The sequence below is a fragment of the Candoia aspera genome, chromosome 11 (assembly GCF_035149785.1).
Source record: "Candoia aspera isolate rCanAsp1 chromosome 11, rCanAsp1.hap2, whole genome shotgun sequence".
Lineage (NCBI taxonomy): Eukaryota > Metazoa > Chordata > Lepidosauria > Squamata > Boidae > Candoia > Candoia aspera.
The window spans coordinates 5,719,011-5,736,497 of record NC_086163.1 but is presented as its reverse complement, the minus strand read 5'-3'; the positions used below and the strand labels follow the sequence as shown (position 1 = coordinate 5,736,497).

At 42.1% G+C, this 17,487-nt stretch overlaps 1 protein-coding gene across 2 annotated transcripts in view; it reads right to left on the bottom strand.

Moving 5' to 3' along the window:
- GNAO1 (G protein subunit alpha o1) overlaps positions 1 to 17,487 on the bottom strand; it is a 199,594-nt gene that overhangs the window by 109,320 nt on the left and 72,787 nt on the right. For both annotated transcript variants that reach the window (XM_063313157.1, XM_063313156.1), the window contains exon 3: positions 793 to 934. In XM_063313157.1, coding sequence (XP_063169227.1) covers positions 793 to 934 — 142 coding nt within the window. The remainder of the gene's footprint in view (positions 1 to 792; positions 935 to 17,487) is intronic.

Genomic DNA, 17,487 nt, shown 5'->3' with positions numbered 1-17,487 from the left:
TAGGAGTTGAAGTCCATACATCTTAAAGTTGCCAAGGTTGAGAAACACTGCTTTAAAGGAATCATCTTCCACCTTTGGTCCCCAGATGGAGGTTAGCCCAGGGGTGTCCAAAATAAAGTGGGACAAATTTGAGTAACCTCTACCCCACACTGATGTCACTTTTTCAAGCCCCTCTTTACAGGCCTGCCTTGTGATGCTACAGCTGGCTTGCTTTCTGCCAGTAATCACCAATTATCAGCAAAAAGCAGACTGGTTGAACCCTACCACTGACCTGTTTTTTTGTTTTTTTTTCCTGGCAAGCATTAATTAAAGTGCTATTTTGGGAGGTGGGAGAGGCCTTCTGCTTTTTTAAAAAAAAAATCTGCAAATCAAGTTACATTATTTGATTTCACTGGTTATAATGCAGATGTTCCTGTTTGGGCCATGCGTCCCATCATCCCCTACCAGCACGGGCAGGGAGGACTGAGTTCTGATCTAACAAAACCTAGGGCCCCAAATCAAGAAGGAGAGCTTTAAAGGAGAATTTTGCTCCAAACCAACCTCTTATATTGTCAAGATGAGCAAGGCAGCTGAAGTTTCTGTAAACGACAGCACCCAATACATAATTTCAGGTACGTCCATTGGAAACATACTTGCAGGGCAACATTCAGCCTGACAGACCGAGCGGAGAAAGTTCTCAATTCCTTCGCATAAAAATACTCCCCCTAAGAAATGCACCGTTGAGGATCATGAGGCCGACAAGGTTTTATGAACTGAAACCGTTTCTTCTTTGCTATCTAGACTGTGACTCACCCGCCTTTCCTTATCACCGTATTCTATGCCCAGCGTGTCCATGGCGCGGACAATAGCTGCCAAGGATTGAATAGTGTTGCTATAGACCACAGGCTTGTACTGCTTCACATCTTCTCCAGAAAAGCCATCTTCATGGATGATCCTTGGCAGGGAGAAAACAAAAAGCTTGTTAAGTTGGAGGAAGAGAGTGCTTTATCAAAAATAAAATTGATACCCCGTGTGTCTTTTATGAATGCTGTGCAGAAGCTGCCCCCCACCGGCCCTTTTTATTCCATTAGAAATTTGCTTCTGAAATTTCTTTCCAAGGAAGCCACATCGGTGAAGAAGTGCATCTTTGCACTTAACCATTTTCGTATGATTATTTATTAATTACACAGATTTCTATGCTGCTCCAATCTGTCAACTCCAAGAAGCTTGCCAAATCCCAGGGCAGTATTTAAGGTTAAAAGGTACAATATCACCCCAAACAAAGAAGAACTAACAATAATCTCAACCACTCACACCCAGAATAATCACTTTTCCACTGCCTCTGCATAGACTGTCCTAAAAAGTCAGTTTCTTTGTTTTTTCAGACTGAGCTGCCACAGCCCACTCTCATTCGCTGATTGCTTATGTCTAGCATCCCCCCCATTTCTTTCTCAGCCTCCTCAAAACCTCTCACCCCTATGGGGTTCATAAGTAACATTCTCATGGGTAGAATGCAGTCTTTTCCCACTTATTTCATTGTTGAAGTGGCCAAGGAATGGTGTGAATGTCCTGTCTTTGACGACACCATCATCCTCCCCCTGCTCTGCAGCTTCCCTGGCCTCCTATGCTTTCACTGAAGCCAAGGAAGATATCACAAGGGAAGCCCTCTACTAGTTTTTTAAAAAAAAATCAAAATATGAACAGCCACGCAGGTTGCTGAGTGATCCAAAGATGTGCAACAGAAAACACAAATGTTAGCAGTTGCACCGTCCACCACTTCCAATGATCCAAAGGAAAATCCAGAAGGTCTCCTTGAGCTTTTCTCATCTAGAAAGGATACTGTTCTTGGTATCCTAGAGACAAAATGGTGGTAGCATTTTTGTTTCTTTGTTTGTTTACTTACAGGAGTTATATGGCCTCCTGTCTTACACAATGACTCCGGCCCACAGTAGGAGCTTGGCTACCTGGATCAGAGTAACCTTCCCTAAAGTGGTGTGGTGTTCACCAAACATGTGCCAACTGCAAGTCCCCAAATTCCCAACCTTCAGGATTCCCCACATTTCTGCAGAAACATCTGCACTGTAGTCATTAGGGATGGTCTTCCCTGGAAATTCTGAAAGGCCCTCTGGCTACCTATGGAGAAAGTGGGAAGGGAGAGCAATGCCACGTCTCTGCTCTTCCTTGCTATGTTGTTTTTCTCACCTCCTCTCACATCTCTCTGGCCCCTAATTGTCCCTCAGCCTCCTCTGCCCAACCCTTAGGGAAGATTAGCAGCTAAAGGAGAGAGGTAATAAGCATCCATAAACAATCAGTGCACTCCAGTTCCCATGAAACTTTGCCTGCTTTTCTCCAGAGGATCTTGGAGCATTCATAACAGTTGAAGATGGACTTGAAGAGGAGCTGGGCTTGCCATCAAATGCACTCAGTACACAGATAAATAAAATGAAAGGCCCAGAGCTCCTGTTTAAAACTTTATAGTGGGGGCCAGTGACCTTTTCAGGCAGCTGGTACATGGTAATCCAATCATAAATAAATAAATAAGCAAGCAAGCAAGCAAGCTTGGCCCAGATCTCTTGAGATTTCACTTTGTGAGATTTTGGCAACCTTACCTCTAAGCTGTCATGTAATAACGCTGGAATCTCCTGAGATCCAGAGATAGCCTGAGATTTGGGTCATTAAAAAATTAAAACAGATTTTTCATGTAACATCAAAACCCATGTTGAGGTTCTGTAATTGATTGGTACATGTACTTAGGCTTGGTAATAGGGGGTTTGCAGGAGGGGTCAAAAAAAGTCAGGATGGCAGGTGCAATTGAGTGATCGAAGCTCCACCCCTTTTTATGTGTGTTACACAAACACCCCTGCTTAGCTGCAAGGTGAACGCCAAGGAACATGGGAACAAAGAGTCAGAAGAAAGGAAGCTGTGCCTCGTTGGGTCTTCTGAACTGTCTTAAAATGATTCTACCATTCATGCATATATCATGATGAAATTGTCCGTCCTTCCTTCCTTCCATCCATCCATCCATCTCCCCCCCCCCCATTATCAGCCCCTTTGATCATCCTGGTTGGAAAGAAAAGGAGAATGGCAGGCAGGGAACTCAATGATATTAATTGATTAATTAAATGTTTTATCTGTTGTTCTGTTCTGTATGTATTGTGTTAACATTTATATGTTTTTTTAAAGTTGTACTTCAATTCTGCATTGTACATAATCTCTCCCTCTCTCTGTTTAGAATGCACAAACGAGCACATTTCAAACAGGCATTTTGCTGGATGCATTTGCCATCCAAATCATATCCTCCAATTGTTTGGCCCAATTTTTATTTGCCGCATGACATCTGAGTGAAGGCGGGAAATATTGGGCAAAGCTGACTGGCTTTGGGGCATTAACGAAGCCCAAAATGGAGCAAAGGTCCTGTTTCTATCCTCACCCAGCTTTGCAAGAATAAGGAAAGATGCAGTGCTGAGCAGAAGTGTGATTGTCGCTCATGATAAATAGGGCAAACACACTGTCCCTTTTTACAGCTTGCAAACACCTAGGAGGGTTCAGGCAAGAAAGTTTGCTCGGGCCCTGGAGGCGAATTGTAATGCTAAGCTACACCTCAGCTTCTTCTGCCCTCTTTTCATTTTTTTTTTTTAAACCACAGGATTTGGTAAGGTGAAGTCAGTAGTAACAGCAAGCGGGAATTGTGCCACTACGACTCATCAGCAATTTTCATTTAGAGGAGTAAACAGATGGATTGCAGGAGGCAATCACACGTTGGTACAAACACAAGGTGGTGTCTGGACCTGCAACCTTTCCAGGGGGAATTAAGCAAAACAAATCAATGTACAGGCTTTGGGGAGGGGAGGGGCGGGGAGGGGCGGGGAGGGGAGGGGAGGAGGTAGGACAAAGACACCAAGATCTGTGAACTCCTACCATGAAGGAGCTACCATGAAGCTGGTTGGCCCCCTCCAGCGCTTATCATCCCCAGCTCATCTGGGACTTTGGAAGGAAACTGACCAAGGTGGCTGAACCCTTCTGGGGGCACTGGGGTTATTTAACATGTTTTCAAATCTTACTTTCCAGCTGTAGAGACCAAGCTTTAATTTCCTGGATCTCCTGGATTCTTCTCTTGCTGGGCTCTTCCCTTTCCCTTTCCCTGTCTTATTATTTATTTATGTATTTATTTGGTGTTGGACAAGTCTCTGCAGTTTTCTTGGGAGGATTTTTTGGAAGTGGTTTGCCATTGCCTCCTTCCCAGTCTCTTTCTTTTCCAGCACTCTTAAATTGAAGGAGAGCTAAGGATGGATGGATGGATGGATGGACGGACAGATGCATGGATGCATGGATGGAAACATAGATCCTGCTAAGGGCAGGCAAGACAGCCAGTTTGGTGTAGTGGCTTGGAGACTGAGCTAGAAACAGGGAGACTGTGAGTTTTAGTCCTGCCTGAGGCAGGAAGCCAGCTGGGTGACCTTGGGCCAGTCCCTCTCTCTCAGCCCTAGGAAGGAGGCAATGGCAAACCACTTCTGAAAAACCTGCCAAGAAAACTGCAGGGACTTGTCCAGGAAGTCTCTGAGAATCAGACACAAGTGAACAGATAAAAACAAACAAACAAGAAAAACCCAATGCCCAATCAACAGCTTCTATCCAACTATATAGTCCTCCAGACTCCAACATTATTTAGCCTTTTAACAAGCCTAGATGTTGCCACTTGCTATAGCTAATTTACTCAGAAGTAAGTCTCAATGGACTCAGTCTGGTGTAGTGGTTAAGCCAACAGGCTGGAAATAGGAAGACCATGAATTCTAGTCCTGCCTTAGGCACAAAGCCAGGTGGGTGACTTTGGGCCAGTCACTCTCTTTCAGCCCTAGGAAGCAGGCAATGGCAAGCCACTTCCAAAATCTTTCCAGGAAAACTGCAGGGACTAGCCCAAGCAGTTGTCAGAACTCAACACTGACTCAAAGGCATCCAAAAAAAAAAAAAGTGTGTTTAATCCTTTTTGTTTCCATTGCATGGAAAAAAAATTTTTCAGAAGGAATCATGTTTGGAGAAGTCTGAAAGCCTTACCCAAGGCTTTTAGAGATGGGAAGTCTCAGGCTGCATCTTGCCGTTATAAAATTGATGATGAGACCATCCCCAGACAGAAGTAATGGGTGACAGGAAATTGGAAAAAGGAGGTGCAAAGGAGTGGTGGAAGACTGGATGTCTTATCAGCTTTGGAAGCTGATCAGATCAAGGTGTGGGCTGATGCCTTCAAAGAGTGCAAATATTAAAATACAGACAGCTGTTCAAGCTACACTTAGCATGAATGTGGAAAGAGCTGATCTCACAAGAGAAATCAAAGCTACTGATGGGCTCATTTGTATTCATGACATGTATGGTCCAGACCGCCACAAGTGTTAAGAGCAGCAAGTACCAGGCTCTGCTTATTACTGGCTGATGGAGTAGAATATCTGAAGATCGGGGTGGGGGGAGACCCAGCTGGTTTCCATTGTCTCTCAATATGCATCTTCCAAAAGAGAAACAAAGGAGGGCCGAGCTCATGTGACCAAGCAATGTTCTGATCAGAGAGCCTTTGTTAATGGCTGGGACATAAACGGCAAAAGGGCCCAGCTGTCTTCTGCAAAGCTCATAGGTTGACCCCCTAAAAGGATGGGGAGGATGCAGATCAAGAACAGATTTAGAATACACTAAAGGGTGAGGTGCACGGCAGGGAGAGAGAGAGAAACTTTTTTTTAGCAATGGAAGAGTGAAATCATTTTGTTAGCATTTGACTTTGATGAATAACCAAGCAATTGCTCTGATTCTGCCCACAATCCCTTCAGCTGCCTTTGAACTGCACTCTGGAAGGGCCCCCGGAGGGCCAGAGGACAAAGCTAATTCAGGATGGCTGGCAACCAAGGGGACCTATAGCAACCTTTCCTAACTTGCCACCCTCTCTCAAGATGTGACGGTGGTGTCAACAATGGGAGTGCTACACCAACATTTTTGGAGGACATCAAGTTGGAGAAAGCTAGCCTTGAGCATTATGAGTAGAGAGCAGCAAAAAAGCTCTGAAGCTGTTTAAAAGCTAAAGACCCATCTAGTCCACCATTCTGACTCCACAATGGCCATTAGGCACAAGACTCCCCATCCCAGAATGTTGGATTCCATGAGGTTCCGCGTGAACCAAGAATGCCACTGCCAGCACACACTGATTGTGATTTGTGGGGACAGCAAATCACCATCCTGCCCATTCCTGATGATGGGACTGATGCATGTGGAAGCCCACATGTGCTACTACTTCTCTGTATCTGACAGAAGCTGTGAGAACTGGTCATGACCCCACCATTAAGTGAGGACAACTGGAGGTCTCAGACCCACAACAAAATACAAAGACCAAGCCTTGTTCTGGTTTAGATTAAGTGCTCTGTGCAGGAAAAGATGTTCTCACATTGAGTTTGTCCCTTGGAGACTGAAATCGTGATGTTTTCTTGGCACTATTACAGATATGGTTTCCCACTGCCAGGATGGTGATTTTTTTACTTCCTAATTGAGCCTGGAATTCTCATATTTTCAGCAGTCTTTCATCCAAACACTAACCAGATTCAGGTATACTAATTTCTGGAGATCAGTCAAGATTGGTTTGGTGCTGCCACCTAGCTTGGCTTGGAGCGTCCCTAAAGTTAATTAAACATGGGCTATATTACACCCAATGTCTTTGTAACTACTCTGCTTTACTTTACTCTGCTTTGTAACTATTCTGGTCTAGTACCAATAGTTTCTGCATTCTCTTGCTTGCATTTCTTCCAAAAGCCATATTGCCTGGGAGGGGAAATGGGAGCTGAAACACAATATATATGGAGGTCCACAGGTTTGGAAAAGTTCCCTGTAGACCTTCAAAGAGGGAGACAAGGTGGCATCAGGTATCACATTTACTACTAGTCAGGTTGTATTACATCAGGTTTCTGATGCAACGTCAGCAACAATTGAAGCTGTTTTGAACACTGAACAGCCTCATCTGCTTCCTCCTTAAAATAGCCTCTTAAAATAGCCTCTTAATTGAGCAACTTCTTCAGTTCTGGCCAAGAGAACTCTTCACCCAGGATGTTCAGAGCAAAAGAGGAAAGGGTTTGTATGCTAAACAGCCGCTTAGCCCAAACACTGTATTACTGTATGGATTTGTTTATATAGCTTATCCTGCTCTCATGGTTCAGATTACAAGGGGTTTGGGCTGGGGACAAGAACAAAAGACAAGGAAAGAAGATCTTGGCTGGTATGGAGAAATGAAAATTAAAAATAAAGCAAGATTCCAAGAAAAGACAATCGGGTGGATTATTATCTTGACCTGTTTCTCACTAGCCTTGAGCTGAAATTTCTCCAGGGAGATTCTTTAAAAAAAATTCTGAGGTTTCTTTTTTCAAAAACTCTCCCCAATATTGATGCTGCTTGGCTGCATGTTTTTAGAATGATCTCCATGGTTGTTTCATGCCACTTGCCATTTCCCCCCCCAATGCCAGGTCTTAGATATTGCAGAAGATGCAAAATGGTGGTTGGCAATACAGTCGCAGCCAAAATAAGATATTCATTGCCAAGGCTGGCATCACAATTTAGGATCCTTGGGCATGTGCCAAAGTCTACACCTTTGTAGGGCAGCCAGGACCAAGGCTGGGATCAACCTCTCCCAACTGTTCTTCATGTTGGTTAGGCTTCCAATTTTTCTATTCACTTTTCAGCCTGCAGAATAAAAAGCTGGAGCAGCTATCACCACTTAGAATCTGGATCCAAAGCCCTTAAATTAGTCTATTTCCATATATATATATATACACAAACACACACAGAGTATATACAGTATATAAAGTGTGTGTGTGTGTGTGTATACTGTATATATGAAAATTTTAATTACAATAGAAAAAGCAAATACAAACTAAACTCAGAGAGAGCAGGAGAAATAGAAAGGAAGAACAGAAAGTGCAAAAAAGAAAAAGAAAAAGAAGAAAGTTAAACCAAAAGAAAAGAAATATATAAAGAAGTAACTTCCAACTGTTTCTCGTCAGCAATAAATGTAGATATTGTCTTTTCTCTGATCAAAGAACTCAATTTGGCCATCTAAGCAAGTTCCAACATCTTCACCAGCCATTCCTCCATTGTAGGTATTACCAAATCTTTCCATCTTTGTGCAGACAATAATCTCGCTGTGGTTATCATATACAAAAACAAAGTTCCATGACATTTTTCCAGCTGTTTATCCATCAGTCCCAAAAGGAAAGCCTATGTTTTCAATTGTATATTAATCTTTAAAATCCTCTGAATCAGTGTATGTATTTGAATCCAAAACTTTCTAGCTTTTTTACACATCCATAAAGCAAGATAAAATGTCCCTTCTGATTGTTCACATTTCCAATATAAATTCGAAGTGCCTTTAAACAGTATGTTTGAGACGGTGGCATAAATATGGCACATAGTTTTACAAAAATATAAAATAATGGACTATAAATGGAGCAAATGCTCCTCAGAAGAGAAAAAAAATCATTATTTGAAAAATTAAAACAAGATATAATTTGCCTACAAGAGACACACATTAGAAAAAGGACATAAAATATTGATTTATAAAAATGTGGGTGAAGAATTTATTTCACAGGAACTAAAAAAAGAAATGGAGTTGTTTTGTATATAAACTCCAAACTAAAACCAGAATTTGTATTGACTGAGGAGCATGGCAGATTTGTTGGGGTGGAAATTAATTTGCATGGGACTAAAACTCCTGCCAACCTAGCAGTTCGAAAACATGCCAATGTGAGTAGATTAATAGGCACCGCTTCGGCGGGCAGGTAACAGCGTTCCGTTTAGTCATGCCGGCCACATGACCACGGAAGTGTCTACGGACAAACGCCGGCTCTTCGGCTTTGAAACGGAGATGAGCACCACCCCCTAGAGTCGGACACGACTGGACTTAATGTCAAGGGAAACCTTTACCTTTACCTAAAACTCTGGTATTGGGAATTTATGAAGATAAAGTACTGTTCTATAAAGGACTTATAGAGAGACTATTAGGTTTTTCTTATGAAAACTGGTATTTGATGGGGGGTTGGAATGGAGTGATCTCCCCACAACTGGACAGAACTTCTGAAAAAGAATATTAAAGTCACTCAAGGCAAGTCACCAAAAGTTTTTTTTTTAATTTGATGAACAATTTAGGGCTTGTTGATATATGGAGACAGAAAAATGGCAATTCAAGAGAATACACATACTTTTCTGAAAGACACAGTTCCTTTTCAAGAAAATATATGGTTTGGATTTCAAAGAATTTGTCTCCTAAGGTCTCTAAAGTAGAGACACTACCAAAGACTTTTTCAGATCATAATCCTGTGAGTTTGGTTTGTAAAAGGAAATCTAGTTCTTTTAGATGAGGATTAAATGAAATGTTGCTACGGAAAGAAACAATAGTGGAGGACTGTAAAAAGAAATTAAAAGAATTTTTTGAAAATAATTTAGATAAAGGTGCTGATTTAAGAATGGTTTGGCAAGTAAAGCTTTTATCAGAGGTTATTTTGTACAATATAATAGTGAGCTCAAAAAGAAGAGGCAAGAGGCAATGCAAGCTATTTTGGATGAGATAACGAGAAAAGAAGAAGAATTAAAGAAATTTCCAGAGAAGATTTCTCAACAAATTAAGCTTTCACAATGACAGTTATCTCTGTTAACAGTAAGAGAATTGGAAATAAAAATGAACCATGTAAAGCAAAAAAACCCTTGAGTTTGCAAACAAACCAGGCAAGTGGTTGGCATATAAAATACGAAAAGAAAAAGAAAAGAAAATAATATTGAAACTACAGGAGGGAGAAATTGTATTCACGGATAGCATGGCCATGCAAAAAGCATTTCATCAATATTATTCCAGCTTGTATAAAGCAAGTGACTTCTCTCTGGAAAAAACAGATGAATACCTAAAGAAACAAAATTTACCAAGGATTACAGAGGAACAGAAACAGATTATGAATGGACCTATAACAATAAGGGAAGTTTCTGAAGGTATAAAAAAAGATTAAACCAGGAGAAAAGGATTCAGTCTGGACCAGATGGATTCCCAGGTTCTTATTATAAATGTTTTGAGGAAAAACTCTTGTAACCTTTACAAAATGCGATGCACTCTATTTTACAGGGAGGAAAGATGCCAGAGGGTTGGAAAGAGGCTAATATAGCATTAATATTTAAGGAGGGGCAAGATTTGACTAACAAGAAGCTATAAGCCGATATCATTATTGACTAATGACTACAAGTTGTTTACAATGTTTCTGGCCGATAGACCGAAAATAATTTGGCAAGAATTTATTCATGAGGATCAGTGTGGCTTTTTACCTAAAAGACTATTAAAGGACAATATTAGAAATGTGTGGGACATTTTGGAATATTTGGAGTAACATAATGAAAAACAAGCTGCAATGGTTTTCTTAGGTGCAGAAAAAGGCTTTGACAATGTGAACTGGGCTTTCTTGTTCAAAGTTTTGGAAGGTATGAACTTTGGAGTGAACTTTATAAAATGGGTAAAATCAGTATATACTTCACAGAAAGCACAAATAATTGTTAATGGAGATTTAACAAAGCCTTGTGAGATACAAAAAGGAACAAGTCAGGGATGCCCACTGTCTCCTCTCTTGTTTATTTTGGTTCTTGAAATACTGAATAGAGATATAAGACAAGATGAGAGGATTGTGGAAGTAAAGATTGAAAAAGAAACTTGTAAGTTAAGGGCTTTTGCAGATGACTTGATGTTGGTTTTGGAAGATCCTTTAAAGGGAATTGAAACATTAATGGGAAAACTAAAAGAATTTGTACAATAGCAGGTTTTAAGGTCAACAGAAGATGAAGATGTTAACAAAAAACATGAAAATAGAGGATCAAACAGAACTGATGAATAAAATGGGTTTTAAGATTTAGAAGAAAGTAAAATATCTGGGTATGACAAATATGAATTGTATTTCATTTCAAAATAATTATGTTAAGACACGGAATGAAATTAAAGACATGGGATGGGAGAAATTACAATTGTCATTGCTGAGGAGAATTTCTGTGATAAAAATGAATGTCTTGCCTAGAATGATGAAAAAGTGGGTGCTGCTGAGAAATAAAGAAAACTAAATATAAAGAAGATTAAACTAATGGCAACAAGAAAAACAACCAACCTTAGAATTGATAATGAAGATATTGAAGTGGTGGAGAGCGTCTGCCTTTTAGGTTCAACCATCAACAATAAAGGGACAGTCAAGAAATATACCACAAACTAGCACATGAAGGCCTTGAAAAAGATATTCAGATGCCAGGATGCCCAAGATCAGAATTGTGCAGGCAATGGTGTTCTGTGTGACACTCTATGAAGTGAAAGTTGGACTTTGAAAAAGCAGGATAGGAAGAACATTGATGCTTTTGAACTGTGATGTTGGAGAAGACTCCTGAGAATACCACAGACAGCCAAGAAAACAAGCAAATGGATCATCAAACAAATCAATCCAGAGTTCTCACTCGAGGCCCAAATGACCAGGCTCAAATGATCCTACTTTGGACACATTATGTGAAGACCCAGCTCCCTGAAGAAAGCTGTAATGCTGGGAAAGGTGGAAGGAAAGAGAAGAGGAGGACAACCAGCAGCAAGGTGGATGGCCTCAGTTACAGTGGTGATGGGGACTTGAAAGGACAGGTTAGAGATAGAGAAAATCTATCTATGTGGTCACTAGGAGTCAAAAACGATTTGATGGCACATAATCAATCAGTTTGTTGAGAAGAATTCAGAAGTGGTTTGCCATTGCCTTCTTCCTCTCCTCCCTGTCCCCAACTTCTCAATCTAGCCCTTAGTTCTGTCTGGCTTCCCTGGCAATCCCCCATTCAAGCATTAACCATGTCTCACCCCATTTAGCTTTTTGAGATAAGCCAAGGTCAGTCAAGTGCTATCACCTAGCTGGAGACTCCACCGAAATAGAATTGAGCAAACTAGTATGAGAAGTTGCCTGTTTCAGCAGAAATTGGTCACAGGGTCTGCCCTTGGAATGATCCCCTTCTCAGTAACAATCAATGAGGATATTGTTTTGCAGTGACAGATATTTGCCCATCCATCATAGTAAATATAAACAAAACTTTCTCTTTGGTAACAGGAAGACTTCAGTAAAGGAATCAGTATGGGAAGACTTTGGGATTAAATGTCCTATTGGAAGAGCAATTGCTACACTTTCACCAATTAGGAAGCCTCCAGGTTATTAACCTTGAGAATTACATACTAGGATATTGCTTTTTAAAATCGGTCTCTTGGTTTTATCCATTCCATAAGGGCCTGAGTACTTACAGGGTGTCAGCTGAAAGAATTAGGCTGTAAAAAACTAGGATCATGCTTGGGATTGGAAGGGAAGAGGTGATTCAGAGCATTGTGGATGGGACTGTTGCAATTCCTCAAACCAAATGCATCTTTTCTCAGGATTGCACTGCAGCTGCATGAACTCAGGATCTAAAAACAGCTGCTTCAAGGAGTTGCTGAGTGGTACTACACAAGCATCCCTGTGCACTCTGACATCCCCTTTTCCCTTAAGATATGAATCACTGCATGGCCTTACTAAAACATGGGTCTGCCCTGGGCCTTCTAAGAAGAAGTGGTCTTGAGCCAATGCTGAACTTTTATAAAATGCCCCAGGCAAACATTTTCAAAAAAAAATCAGGAGGGCTCTTCCAGACTCTATTGGCCAGGGATTAAGCCCAAGCCACTCGCCACTCAAATACCTTTGTCTTTCTCACTTGCTTAAGCCACTGCAGTGCATTCTTCCTAGCCCACTTCTTTGCTCTAGCCTCCACAATATTAGAAGGAAGGCATAAGGACATTTCCATCTTGAAGTGAGTATGTCCATATGAAGTCCAAGAAACCAAGTCTCCAGACTGCGTACTTCCATCTTGCCCTTTCTGTAAGATTCCACACACTGACCTCATGACCCCCCCTTGGTTTTTACACACCTGGTAGCCCGAAGCAGGATTATATCACCCTCTCGCTATCATCCTCTTGCAAGTGCCCAAAGAAAGTCACGTTTCTAGGTATTGCCATTATATTGTGCCAGAACCTATTTGAACAAGCCTAACCTAAGTTACTCCTGATCCACACATGATGCTCTTATTCTTCCTTCAGGTTATTCCTTATTTTAATATACAGTATGTTTCTTCTTTTTCCAATCTTTTTACTTTTTAAACTTAAGCTCTCTTTCTGTTATCAGTTGATCTTGGTTCAAAATGACCACATTCATGCTGAAGAGCAAGTGGTCTGCATGGAGCTCTCCAAGGTGCTGCTTGAACACGAATTGATCCTTCGGTCAAGGATTCATTTGGAAATTCTTGGTCAAGACTCAGGATCCTATTTAAAAAGAATCCAGTTTGGGACTCGGTGGTGGAAACAAATTGAGATATCTTGCTGCCATGGATACACTGAAAGTCTGTACATGGATTAATGCCAGCTAGATCCAAATCCAGTTAGCATTCATTACAGATGTGTAAAATATACCATTCTGGGAAGAGAGAGAGAAATCCCAGAAGGTTCCATTTTTTTGTTTGGACGATGCTGGCTTGACTATTCAAGAGACTTTATGGAAGAAAATGTTCTGGATCTGGAAATGATCTGGGCCCACCACAAATCACTTCTAGTTCCAGAAGATTTACTCCTGGAAATCCTATAGAGCACTGCTAGTGTCAAGCCCCACACAGGGGGACGATCCTGGGCCAACGCTTGGCCAAGGATGCAAGAACTACACGGACTTCAGTAATGGATCTTTAATGCTGGTCAGGGGTTAATCAGGGACTCTTGAAACTGTCAAAGGAACTTCTTACCCTCATTTATGATAGGTCCATTAAGGCGGAGTCTCTTTGAATGACTTGAAATGCTTCTTCCCAACTTTCTTGCCACATGGAAGAATCTACCAATAGACTCGCCTTCTGCTTACATCTCCCCTCCTTTCCGTTCCTTCCCCAGCCTTCCCATAATCTCTCACATCCAGAGCAGCAAGATCAACACATTTCAGAAGAAAAATTGGTAGGTCCTAATCTTTCTGCAGACATTTTGCTTCTAGAACAGTGCCTTTTCCAGATTCTTGTTGCTCACCTTTCCCAGAAGAAAATCCCTCATGGGGGCAAATGGAGTGCGCTTATTTAGAAACATTGAGTTGACGGACAGTCTCTTTTCTATTTTTCAGCCTGAACCATGGGCTTGTGGAAAGGCTGCTAGCAATGGCTATAAAAGTGCCAGTAAGAAGGATGGGGAGAAAACAGCCTTAGCCATGAGCCACAGTGAACTCATGCAGATAAAAGAGCAACAGTTTACATCAATCCTTGACATGCTCCAATTCATGCAAAGCTGGGGTTGCTACCTGCACCCTTCAGTTTTTCTATTTTCTTCTTTGCAGCCCTTGATAGCTTATCTCAGGGTTCCTCAACCTTGACAACTCTAAGCTGTGCGGACTTCAACTCCCAGAATTCCCCAGCCAGCTTTGCTGGCTGGAGAATTCTGGGAGTTGAAGTCCGCACAGCTTAGAGTTGCCAAGGTTGAGGAACCCTGGCCTATCTGACTCATGACTGTTGAATACTCAGTATGGTTTTATGTGTTTGCAGGCAGGAAACACAGTGTAAAACTGCAGTGTAAGCCCTAAAATAGGTTTAAGGTGACTTTAAGAAAAGTCCCCAAGGGACAGGAAAACAAAACAACCCCATCCCCCAGCAGGATGCCTAGATGGATGCATCGTTGACCGGCCCGCTGTGGTCCTTGCGCTCCTCCTAGATGTAAAGTCTGGGCCATACTTGATGCAAAGCAGCGCTTCCTACCCCACCTCCAATTTGTACCTCAACGGGGCAGACACAGGGTTCAGCCCTCCACTCTGTTTCCCTCCTGGCATTAAATTCCAGGCTTGGGGTTTGCAATGAAAGCACCAAAGATTAAGTACGAATTACCAACCTGCTGTGATTCTGAATAGATGCTGAGTGCGTCCCCTGATTGCCCAGGACCAAACAGTTTGGAAGGCAGCATGGCCTGCAGGTTAATTGTGCAGAGACCCGGCAAGGCCTCCCCCTCCCTCTCTCCCCCACTCCTCCTCTCTTTGATCCTGCCGAAGCCTTTATTTACTTCCATTGATTCCTTTCCAGCAGCTAGCAAATTCTCTTTTGTGCTCAGCCCTTGTTCAGAAATCCCCACAAAGCACACCAATGGAACTGTAACATAGGATGCAGATGATAGTGTGGTTCTTTAGCACGACGACAGCATTATCCCTATCTCTGCTTAGTCTGCCTGCTGTATTCTGGTTCTTCTAATCCCAAAGAAGCTACTGCCCAGCCAACCACCCCTCTATATGGGAAGGAGTGATCACATCCCATGTTCTCAAACTTCCCTCTACCGTCTTAAGGACTAGTAACTTACTCCAGAGAATTTGAAACCATTAATCAAAGTTAGATGGGTAAAATATAGGAATCTGCTTATAACTAGCTGTATCTTGCTTTTTTTTTTTTATTTGTTCAGTCATGTCCGATTCTCAGAGGCTGCCTGGACAAGTCCCTGCAGTTTTCTTGGCCAGGTTTTTCAGAAGTGGTTTGCCATTGCCTCCATCCTAGGGCTGAGAGAGAGGGACTGGCCCAAGGTCACCCAGCCGGCTTTATTCCTAAGGTGGGACTAGAACTCTCAGTTTCCTGGTTTCAAGCCTGATGCTTTACCCACTAAGCCAAATTGGCTCTAGTCATGCAATACCCTAATTTAATTTAGCCATTTTGGGGGTTTGTACAATACACAAAACTCATAAATTATGTGCTTGCATAACACACTGCTAAGCCACCCAAAAAAAAAAAAAGACTCACCAAGGTTAAAACTAACCAAGCTTAGCATCTTATACAAATGGATCTTCTAGCTCTTTAACTGACCTGGTTAAGTGTGTTGTGTGAACATGACTAAGTCAGAGAAAAGTTGTCAACACTGCCAGGTAGCTGTGGCTCTCCAGTTTCAAGCCCAACATGGACCTTCTGGAATTGAACTTGGGACTGTCTCCACTGAGCTTCAGAACTACAACTCCTACTTTAGCTGGCACACATATCCAGAAGCACATTACACCAAGATTTCAGGTACAATTCAAAGTGCTACTTTTGACCCATAAAGCCCAATACGACCTGGCACCTGGAGATCTTCAGGATGGCGTTTTCCACCTGGAATTGACCCAACTGTTGACCCAATTGTCCTGGGAGAAGCTGTTGGTTCCACCTCACTTCTGCAAGGGGATGTGGGTGGAGGAATGGAGGTGGCATTCTTCTGTGATGCTTGTTCTTTGCAACAGTCCCTGTTTGAGATTGGCTTGATGGTCTCCGTGCCCTCCTTTTGGTAGATGTTGAACACTGAGCTCTTTGTGGTATATATAGCTGCCCTCCAGGTTTTGGTTGACTAATTGTGGGGGAGGTGAGGATTGGGGTGTTATTATTTCTGGACACCTTATTTCTATTCCTTGGATGTTTTATGTTAATGTATCTTGGTCTGTCACCTAGCAGATTATGGGGGGCTGGAAGTCAAAAAAATGAATTAATAAACAAACTAGCTACAAACTCTCTAGGGCAGTGTTTCTCAAGCTTGGCAGCGTGAAGATGTGTGGACTTCAACTCCCAGAATTCCCCAGCCAGCATGGCTGGCTGGGGAATTCTGGGAGTTGAAGTCCACACATCTTCACGCTGCCAAGCTTGAGAAACACTGCTCTAGGGAATATAAGCACCCTAGTTGGATAACAATGGATTCTGCCAAAAAAAAAAAGGAGGGGAGGAGAAGCAGAAACAGAATATGTGTTCTAACTTTTCTATTACACCTGCAGAATGATATTCTACTCTTAATCTTCTTCCCTTTAGAGATCTTTCCTAGCTGCTTCTCCTCAGTTAGAATCCTTCCACTGGGTTCAGTGCGGCTCTTGGCATGCCAAGAGTGTGCCAAATCTCTCTCCCTAGACAAACGAGGACGTCCCAAAGTGAATTATTGCAACTTCATATGTTTCTTTTCCTTTTGTAGAGTTGATTTCAACTCTGACCAACTGCTACCTGGATTTTTAATGAGATCTCCAGCTTCAAACTTGATACTGGGTTCTGTGGCTAAGCGGGGTGTTCCCCACTTTGGAAAACATACGAGAAGGCTGGATTGTCTTGGATTTTTCTTTCTTTTACTGCAAAAATATAGCACACTCACAGCAGAGCTTTCCCGAAATGCTAATTCTCCCTTGCACCAGTTCCTGGACTGACCATGGAACCGTGCAATGTTGTTGTCTCGTAGTCAGTCCAGGAAGTGCTATAGAGGAAGCAGCCTCTCCTGAGAGCTTCACGCTGCTGTGAGCCCAACAGCGATCTTTTGCTGCACTCTCAAAGGTAAAACTGAAAGTCCCACCTCCTACATTTTCAAAAGTGAGTCACCACCCCCCTTCAATGCTCTGCAAGCAAAATTTCCCAATCTGTTGCCAGCCAGATACAAAGCAAACTCTTCTACATTCCTAACGCAGAGTGTGTCAGAGCAAATTGGTG